Here is a 10,305-nt window from a genome sequence, read left to right on the forward strand (position 1 = left end):
ATAAAAGCAATATACTTATGTAACCATGATAATAGTAGAACTCCTGAAGTGATTAAGCAAATTGCTCAGCAATTGGTCCTCGGTCCTTTCGTCAAGGTTAGCCGTTGGCTCGTCTAATAAAATAACCTTGGGCCGCCTTAAAAAAAAGACGGGCGAACTCGATACGCTGCTTTTCACCGCCGGATAAAAAGCTGTAGAAATTGCGGTATTAAAATATTGTCAGCAATTAGAAAATCCCACAAGCGGGTTGAGAATCACCAAAGGCAACTAACCCTCCCTGTTCCCCTATCTGAGTGTTGTCTCCATGGGGGCGAGCCATGATAGTATCGTGGATCATGGCATTTCTGCAACCTTCATAAACTTCTTCATCGCTGGCATCCGCCTTCCCTAGCCTAATATTTTCCATCACTGTGGTGTTGAATATGTAAGGCATTTGCGGCATTATACCGACAAAGTTGTGAAACCTTTGTCAAGGGGAATTGCAGTTATTAATTAGTGCGGGAGAATCAAAAAGCCAGGCTAAACAAAAGCTCAAAATGAAGGCAGTATTTACGAGTCTTTGTCGATGTTTTCAATGTTTTGGCCGTTGATCAAAACGACACCACTGCTGGGCGACAAGTACCGCATAAAAATCCTCAACAGGGTCGTTTTACCCGCCCCGCTCGGCCCAAGGAGGGCGACCTTGGTGGCCGGTTTAATTGCCATATTTAAACGGTCTATAACCGGTTTATCCATCCCTGGGTATGTGAAAGAGACGTTGACTAACTCTAAACTTCCTTTGGTGCACCCAAGCTTTTGGCCGTTCGTCTGACGGGCGGAAGCGGTGCCTTTCTCCAAGATGCGACGCAGCGGCGCTGCGTCCGAAAGCGCGCCGACCAACTCGGGCATGTTGCGCATCAATTCGCCGAATTGATACCAAAGCTTCTGCCAAACCGGTATAAAGAATATCAGATCCCCAGCAGTGGCGCGTTGAAGAAGGATGGCGAACCCGAAGGCCTCGACATAGCAAAAAAGAGCTAACAATGAAAATAGATCGACTCGATTTTTATTCCGGATAGCGCGACCAATACCAAACAGGTTGAGAGCCGGAGTGGGCACTAATGCTACGAAAAGAGCGGCGGCACCACAGCAGCCACGGCTGATAGAGATCCAAGGGTGGAGGTCCGCCATCATTGTAGCAGAGATTATCCAAATACTGAAACCAGAGCAACTAGTAGTAGTAGTAGTAGTAGTAGTATTAGTTAACGCCGGGCTCGGCCCGGCTTGTTAGCCGGCCGTTAGCAACCTCCCGAGGGGTATCTCGGCGCGCGTTCTATCTTCTTTATTTACACAGGGGGAAAACAAGGAGGGCAGAGGCGGATCGTGCCTGACCGGGTTCGGGCCCGGTCCTGCTTAGGGGGTTAGTTCACTGACGCGACCCCGTGCCTAAGGTGCACGGAGGGTTCGTCTGACGGCTTGTGCCGTGAAGTGTGGGTGAAAAGGCAGTAAGTCTATTCCTCGTCAGAGTTCGAGTCGTTTACGATCGGTGTCCCTAGGCGTAAAGTGCGTTCGTGGCGCGCGGGGCGCTGGCGGGCCGCTCTGGGGCGGGCGCTGAAGTAGTTGGTGGCTATCGAAAACGCCTCAAAGCTTTTCGGTTGCCCGAAGCTTGTCTGGAAGAATTTGCGGCGTTGGGCGCGGTCTGGCGGCCCGACCGGCCGCTCGTTATCAAACCACGGCCAGTTTCTCCACACCGCCCGCGAATAGCGGCAGTGCACCGGGTGCTCAGGGGAGGTCCGCTTCCAGCACCAGGCACACGAGGTGTTTGCATCCTGGTGGTTGAAACGGTCATGGTAGGCCTTGAAATCGCCGTGGCCGGTCCTCATGGCCAAATAATGGCCCAGTAGGGGTCTTGGCAAACGCAGTTCCTCGGGCTCCTTTCTCGGTGTGTATTGGAATTTCCATTCCCTATATGCGGGGGACCGTTCACAGAGTTCTTTACGCCACCAGTCCTTCTCTATATTGGAAAGAATGGCTCTGAGGACCGTGCCGGCACCGCTATACGTGGTTTGCTGAGCCCTCGGGTCTGGGTCCGGCGGTCCGGCGGAGCCGGCCTTGGCCAGCTCGTCAGCCCGGTCGTTTCCCGGGATTCCCTGGTGCCCAGGGCACCAACGGACCCGAACCTCGGTACCTTGTTTTCGGAGTAGATCGACAAGGTCATGGAACTCCAGAAAGGCCCATTGGGACGAACGCGGCGCGTCGCCTCTAAGACCCCAAATAACCGAGGTGCTGTCCACACAAATCCAGATCCGGGCGCCTGGCTGGGCCTTGGCTGCCGCCTGTAGCCCTTTTAGGGCGCCAATCGCCTCGGCGTCGAAAACGTGGCTTTCCGGCGTAATAGATGCGGAGCCTGCGGCAAATTCCAGGCCCGCCCTAAAAGCGGCCCATCCGTACCCTATTTGGACGCAGTTGTTTTCGTGTTTTTCCGAACCATCCGTATATACCACGATATCGTCAGGTGATACCATGTCCAGCCATTCGATAAAGCGGCGGGCCGCTTCCTCTTTCGGGACTCCTCCGGTGGGGTCAGTGCGAGAATCCGGGGCATTGCGAGGTGCGCGCAACTCTAGTCTCCGGATCCGCGGGAGAAGTTGTGCAGCCGTTTGCAGGGTCGTGGCCGAATGGCCCGAGTTGCGGGCACGAGGTGTTTCACGCAGGCGGCTGACAAGGGGGTGCCCCTTGTCCGCGAGCCTTAGTCGGGCGCCGTATTTCAGGCGGGTGTAGGCCAGCGCGACGCGGGCCGAGGGTAGTCCTGCGTCCCTGAGAACAGTGGACGAGGGGGTGGTTTTATACGCCGGGAGGATTGCCCGTGCCGCTAAAACCAGCGGTTTGTTCAATGCTTTGAGGAGTCCTCTTTGCTTGTGCGCTGGGTTGTACCATGCCTCGGCTGCGTAGGTGGCCGAGGAACCCACGCATGCCACCGCTGCCTTGCGAAGTGCAGCCGCAGGCGGTCCGTATCTTACTGCCCCAAAGCTCTTGAGGTGGGCAGCGACCGCCATTGCTTTGGCAGCCCTTTCGGCCACGTGGCGGCGCCCGTCTAGCCGTCGGCTGAACCAAAAACCAAGCCAACGCATGCCCGGGTAGCGCTCGGCCCCGGAGGCGCTTTGTCCGCGTCGACCGCCCGGTAGTTGGACCGGGGTAACCGTTCTACCATTAATCCGGATTTCCGGGTTGCGACCGTGCCTTTTCTTAGTGATATGGATCACCTCTGTCTTTTCCGCTGCAAAATGGATCTTCTCTTCCGCCGCAATTTCGTGCATATCCCGGAGTTTATCTTCCAGCCAACGTACGTTTTCCTCCAACGAGGGTGACGATTTCCATGTAAGCACGTCGTCTGCGTATGCCAACCGCCACTTCGTACCGTTTTTGACGAGATACGCCAAATATAACATATATAGGATCGGGGAAAGGGGAGACCCTTGCGGGGTGCCGCACCCAAGCCGCCTAAAGCCCGTGGTCGTACCCTCCAGCCGGACTCGGGCCTGGCGGCCGCTTAAAAAGTTAATCACGAACCTGAGGAGCATTTTACTAAACCCGAGGCTCCGCATTTTCCGTATTAATCGCCTATGGAGGAGGGCGTCGAAGGCGCCTTGGACGTCGCATGCGACAAGGGTGACTTCCTCCCCGCGAGCTAGAGCCTGCTCGATATCGTGGGCGAGGGCACAAACCAGATCCGTCGCCGATCGTTTGGGTAGGGCACCGCCGTGGGTGCAGCTAAGGAGCCCGTTGTCGTGTATGGCCCAAGCTATCCGGCGTGCAACGAGCCTCTCGAGGCCTTTTCCGATGCAGGAGAGGAGGGCTATAGGCCGCCAGGATCGAACGCTGCTCCGGTCTTTCTTCCCCGTTTTCGGTAGCATCGCGACTTCGGCCTTCTTCCAAGGCGCTGGGAAATGTCCGAGTTCCAGGCAACGTTGGTAGAGCCTGCGCACCGGCTCGGCCAACGAAGCCCATCCGGCTTTTAATAGCCGGACGGTCATTCCGTCGATGCCCGGGGACGTGCTCGTAACCCCAATGCAGGAGCGCTCCGCCTCTTCCGCACTAACCTGGGTGTCCCAAGGGATTTTAGCCTCGTCCGCCGACCAGGCCTCCAAGGGGTCTCCCTGCAGGTCATCCTCCGCCGAAAATCGGCCAAGCACCTCCCGTTGCAGTGCTTCCGCTTTTGCTAAAGGCTCGCTCACTTGCTCGCCGTTAATAACCAGCGGCGGGGACCGGAGGCGTGGTCCGGCTCCCAGCCAGCCCACCATGTTCCACAAATCCTTATCGTCGCGCAGTTGGTCGATCCGGTGCCTCCAGTACTCCCGCTTCGCGGCCCGCACCCCTTTCGTATAGGCTTTTTCCTCGGCAGAGGCGTCTGCCCTATTTACAGCGCTCCGTTTAACCCGCTGGAATTCGGACCAGAGCCGCTGGCAGTTTTCGGTCCACCAGGGAGCCGAGCTGTCCCTTTTTCCCGCCGGCGTACCCACGACCCACGTCACTTGCTCCCATAAAGTTGTAAATTCAGCTACCCACGCGTCCAATGCGTAGCCATCGGCCGCGGATCCCGGGTCCGGCATGTCTTGCATGCCAAAAGCAAGTAGCTCCGCGAACTTTGGTAGCCGGTCGTCCCTAACCGAAACGTTGACCGCCTCCGGGCGGGGGGCGCCGCGCGTCCGCAGCGTGGTATAAAGAGATTCGTGGTCGGAGCCTGTGTAAAGACTGCTGTCAACCACAGTAACTGTGCTGGGGAGGTTGGAAAAAACCATATCTAATAAACCCCCATCGCGGTGGGTGGGCACGCCGATATTTCCTGTAAAACGCATGCCCTGGGCTTGCGCCCATGCCGTCAGTTGATCCCCTCCGCGTGCGTCTGTGCGGCCTGGCTGGTATGCAGCAACCGCTACGTTAAAATCGCCGCCTAGCACCGTGGGTCCATTTGGCACGGTATTGCATACCATTTCCAGCGCGGCCTCAGTGCCCGGAGCCCTATATACGTTAATAAACAATATTCCGTTAATTTCGAGCCAGAGTACGTCCCGCGTATTTTGGCCCTGCGGTAACCGTCGTTGTGCGGCCCTTAGGGCTGCCCCCTTCTTCACGTAAGTGAGCACCCGATGCCGGAGCCCAGTCATGGCTTCGTAAGTGCTTGCGTGCCATTCGTCCACTGGCGCAAAAACATTATAGCCCGGGTGCGTTTGTGTAATCGTATTTAGCCCGCACCACGGCTCTTGAACGTTAACCAGGTCCACCTTTCTCTGGTGGCACAACTCCAATAGGCTCAAATGCACACCCATCCTTTTACCTACGTTGGCCCAAACTACGTCGAGGTATTCCCGCTGCATATTGCCGAGCGAGTATTTCGTCATATTAATCGACGGGTTGCTTCCAAGTCTATCCCATCAGCGGGGCAAGGTTCGGCAGCCGCTGCGTCCTCCTCCATTTCGGCTGCCCAAACGATTTCGTCGTGCACGCGTTCCTGTTCAACCTGCAGGAAGTTACGGATGTCCGCCCCTGCCGCCTCGCATGGCCGCGCTCTTTTGTTTGAAATGCTCGATCGGGAGCTCGAGGTTTGCGAATGCTGCGATGAGGTGCTTAGGACCGGGATTGCAGGTGCTGGCTCTCGGCGGGCCGTTTCGGCCCGGTCGTTGATAATCGCGGCACGGTTGGCACGTCCGATTCTGCGAATCCCCTTAAGTTTACGCTGTGAAGGTCGTTCAAACTTCCCATTTACCACCAAAGGTCGGGCAGGGCAATTCTCATGTCCGGATGGGAAATGGCCGTGGCAATTAACGCATTTGGGGGCTGCCTTGCACGGCTCTTCCTCTGTCGCATGTTTTGCTTCACCACATATGCCGCAACGCGCTTGCCGTACGCAGCGACGTATTTCGCAATATCCCTGGCAACCGTCGTGGTGGTGTGTAATTTTGCGTGATTTTTCAACCTTCCGCGCACGTCTCGACACTCCAAAAAGCTGAAAGGGCTTTACGGGTTGAAGGAAGGACACTATCCACGTGCCCTCAGCCGTATGTGGGTCGTAACCATGTTTGGAAATATGCCAGTTGACTGGCTGCTGGCCTGCTGCCACGGTAATCTCCTCCTGGATTACCTCATGTACGTCCTTTCTTCCGTCCAGGCAATTGAGCGTTCGGGGCACTCCAGAGACGGCGTATGTGTGCCAGGTTGTCGGGACAGTGACTTCCCGCGCGTCCAATGCGTCCATAATGGCCTTGACCGCGCTGGGGTTGAGGAGTTTTTGCCGTGTTTCCTCAGAGGCCACCGTAACACCCCAGCCCGTGGGGGTACGCTTGGCGTTTGGGATTTCACTGTGTGGCACCGAGACCAATTCGGCCAGTTTGGTCGTTACCGCGTATGGCTCCCTCGTCACCATCCGCAATTTGTCATTTACGCGGATCAGGATGCGGTTGGACGGCTGTTCTGTCAAACGTTTCGGGGCTTGGGAGCGGTCCCGGCCCGATTGGGAGGGAGTTGCGGAGCTGTCAGGTGCATTGCCGGGCGTCGTACGTATCGGGTACGAGCGCGTGGCCGGGGTTAAAATTTGCGTTGGGGCCGCCGCTGGTGGCGTGGCGGCTCGCTCGGCCCATGTGACCGATTTGTTAGTGGGCGTGCCTCTGCCTTTAGAGGCCGACGACGCCGTGCCCGTCCTCGTAATTAAAATGCTGCGCCTTTCGCTGGAACTGGTCGGCGAACACGACGGGGAGCGCGAACGCTCTTTTTCAGGGAGGGTGCGACTGAGGAACCAGCCGCTGATCACGTCGTCAAGTTCAAGAACAATTCTCCTAAGCGCGGCGTCCTCCGGGGCCTGTAAACTTTCGAGCTTGGCTGCAAAAACCTCTTCGAGCCAGCTGCCGACTGTTTCCACGTTTTCCAACTCCTGCTGCAGTGTTTTGATGGCCAGGGCCGGGAGGCTGGAGTACCTTCCGCGGCCAGCCGGCTGAGGCGCGTTAGCGGTGCGCGTGTCGAGAGATACGTGTCCTGACTCGGCCTGGCCCTGCGGCAAAGCCTGCGGCGTGCTCTGCGGGCGCGCGCGGCGGTTTGAGACCTCTGGTGAGGCCATGACGACCGGCGCCCGGAGGGCGAAAATTCTTCAGCTGTTAAGCTTATTGGTGTGTTTGGGTGTGAATCGCTAACAAAGGTGGGTCTGACCCATGAATGGTGGAGGATGTTTTGTCAGCGAAACGAAGAAGGACGGTTGCATTCTTGCGCCTTCTTTTCACAAAAATTACATGAACCAGAACTCAACTACCAGATTTACGACAAAGAGCTTATGGCCATCATTCGAGCATTTGAAGAATGGAAACCACAGTTATCCGGAACTAAATACGAGGTGTTAGTTTACACGGACCACAAGAACCTGACCCATTTCACCATTAGCAAAGTGTTGAACAAACGACAAATCAGATGGTCAGAATTCCTGTCAAAATTCCATTTTAGGATCATTTACCGAAAAGGAACAGAAAACGGCAGGGCCGACGCCCTTAGCCGAAGACCAGATCACGAGAATACAATACCAGAGGAAACACGGGTTATCCTCACCACAGACGGAAACGGAAACCTTTTACCAGCACACCGGAGCCTTATAATAACAAATACGGTAACCACACCAGAAGAAATACGGAAGATCCACGGAAACAAAACCCACGGACACCAAAGAATTTCCAAAACATGGAAACGGCTAAAACAGCATCACAACTTCAAAGGAACACGACAAGAAGTACGAGAAGCCATTAAGGATTGCGAATTTTGTGCCAAGAGCAAGTCCGCAAGATATAGGCCTTACGGACTCCTACAACCTTTACCAGCCCCCAGCAAGGCATGGCAGACCATTACAATGAACTTCATCGTCAAATTACCTCTTTCGGAAGAACCACTCACTAAGACCAAGTACGACAGCATATTGGTTATAGTGGACAAGCTCACCAAATACGCCTATTTCCTACCATATAAAAAAAGCAGCAACGCCGAAGAAATCGCCTACACATTCCTACGAATGATTGTTAGCAATTACGGACTTCCAGAAAACATTATTACAGACAGAGACAAACTCTTCACATTAAGATTTTGGAAATCCCTGATGGAACAGCTAGGAACAGACCACAAGCTATCCACAGCATTCCACCCACAGACGGACGGATAAACAGAGCGAGCCAACCAAATATTGGAACAATACCTAAGATGCTATGTGAACCACAAGCAAGACAATTGGGTACGGTTGTTACCCACAGCACAGTTCGCTTACAACAGCTCAGAGAACGAAAGTACCAAGACAACCCCGTTCTACGCCAATTATGGATTTAACCCTACAGCGTACGGAGAACCAAGAACCACGACTACGGCACCGCGAGCCGATAAATAAGCGAGCGAGTTACGACAATTACATAAAGAACTCCAGCAGGAACTAAAGTTCGTACAAGAAAGAATGATGAAATACGCCAATCAGCATCGGATGAAGGGACCATCTTTTAAGGAGGGAGATAGCGTTTACCTTATTCGACGCAATATTAAAACACAACGACCTAACAGCAAACTCGATTTTAAGAAGCTTGGACCTTTTAAAATTAGCAAGAAAATCAGCGACACCAATTACAGATTGTCATTACCAGACACCATGAAAATTCACCCCACATTTCACGTATTACTACTGGAACCAGCACCATACGGCACCAGCATACAAGAAACGATCGAGATCGACGCAGAACAAACCTACGACGTTGAACGAATATTCGACCACAGACGAAACCACGGCAAAACAGAGTACTTTGTTAAATGGGAAAATTATAGGCATGAAGAAAACATTTGGGAACCCCTTAACCACCTCCAGGATTGCCAGGAACCGCTCCGCCAATACTATCAGGAGTTGGATCTGCGAGCAAGTCAGCCAAGAAAAAAAAAGGACGACCTAAGAAAGCACCACCTACCATTCCCAGAAGTTAAGGGCCGACCAGGACTCGAAACCATACCACCAGACGAACCTACAAAGAAACGATCAATATGCAACACAAAACAAAAACACCAGAAAAACGACGTACCAACGGAATGTTGCGCAAGAACATTCATTTCATCCAACAACGAAGGATTCAGAGGACCCATCGGGAAAGTCGAATCCCAGACAAAATTGGAATCCGGAAGAAGCGACTCCAAGGACACTTCAGGCAGGACCTCGGTTGATCGTCGACGCTCCTCCTGTTCCGCCTCCTCACGCTCCACCCGATCCAATTCCTCCAAGTCATCAATTCCGCGAGATACAGCTCGCATCATCTTTTCAAACCACAGTTTCTTTTGTTTTCGCAGACGAAGCAACTTCGCCTGCTGCACATGGATCTGCTCCTCAAGCGCCTCGACCTCCGCATCCAACTTCGAGTGCTGACGACCAATGTGACGGATTTGAGCAGCGGACAGACCCAACACGTCACACCCAGAGCGATTGGAACGAACACACTCCACACAGCGAGCAGAATCCTGAGGAGATACCTGACAAGACGCTGCGCCTTTGGCACGGCAGGGACTGCAGGAAGGCATCTCAACGGTATCCGTCGACAACAGGGAAGAAAGAAGGGCGTGGCGACGTTCTGTCGACGAACGACCAGATTTTGGTTTGGCTACACGACTAGATATGGCGCAAGAGAGTTAGCCAGGAAGGAAGGAAAACCAGAACAGGGATTAAGGGAGTACGGACTACTTAAAGGCCAAAGGGACTTGGCCAAAGGAGAGGAGACCTGATGTTACGACCAGACAGTTGGGCCGGTACCAGGGAGGCCAGGTGGGGTCACACCCCTCCTGACGACACCCGCCCAGAGAAATCACCGACCGGCAGAAAGAGGATTACATAAGAAGGAATCACGTGACCTCACGTGATTGCCAAGAGAGTGATCTCAGTGATCATTGAGGGATTACAACAGATTAAGGGAAGTGATCTCTGCGATCTGTGACAGATCAGGAGAGATTACATTCGGAATATAGTTTATATAAGGCACGCTTATTACCATGTAGATAGATTCGATTCTAGGATTGCTTAGCAGCAATCAAACTCTAGTTAACCTCAATATTTACTTGAGGACGATCATAACTTCACCCCCAGTCATTGAGAACCCCAGTTACCCAGTCAGACGCTCAGTTGCTTCAACCCACTGTACTTTACCCTAAGAACAGGTTACCCCGATACCTTGATCGTAACATTAAACTAATATTAGTCTGGAAATGCATTCCGGTTTATAAAAAAGTAAAAGCGGTATATATATATATATATTGGAAAATAATTCCACTATATTATATAGT

At 53.6% G+C, this 10,305-nt stretch overlaps 2 protein-coding genes across 2 annotated transcripts; both read right to left on the reverse strand.

Annotated features, from left to right (window-relative positions):
- Positions 1-97: 97 nt before the first annotated feature.
- MGG_13339 (ATP-binding cassette sub-family B member 5) lies at positions 98-888 on the reverse strand (the record flags this gene model as incomplete). Its single annotated transcript, XM_003711163.1, has 3 exons — positions 98-191; positions 273-464; positions 554-888. The coding sequence occupies 3 exons, from the start codon at positions 886-888 to the stop codon at positions 98-100; spliced, it is 621 nt and encodes a 206-aa protein (XP_003711211.1).
- Positions 889-8,692: 7,804 nt separating this feature from the next.
- Positions 8,693-10,013, reverse strand: MGG_16591 (uncharacterized protein). Its single transcript, XM_003711164.1, has 4 exons — positions 9,707-10,013; positions 9,060-9,637; positions 8,949-9,002; positions 8,693-8,893 (listed from the first exon to the last, which is right to left on the reverse strand). The coding sequence occupies exons 2-4, from the start codon at positions 9,547-9,549 to the stop codon at positions 8,838-8,840; spliced, it is 600 nt and encodes a 199-aa protein (XP_003711212.1). The 5' UTR covers positions 9,550-9,637; positions 9,707-10,013; the 3' UTR covers positions 8,693-8,837.
- Positions 10,014-10,305: the final 292 nt, after the last annotated feature.

The sequence above is a fragment of the Pyricularia oryzae genome, chromosome 3 (genome assembly GCF_000002495.2).
Source record: "Pyricularia oryzae 70-15 chromosome 3, whole genome shotgun sequence".
NCBI classification, from domain to species: Eukaryota; Fungi; Ascomycota; class Sordariomycetes; order Magnaporthales; family Pyriculariaceae; genus Pyricularia; species Pyricularia oryzae.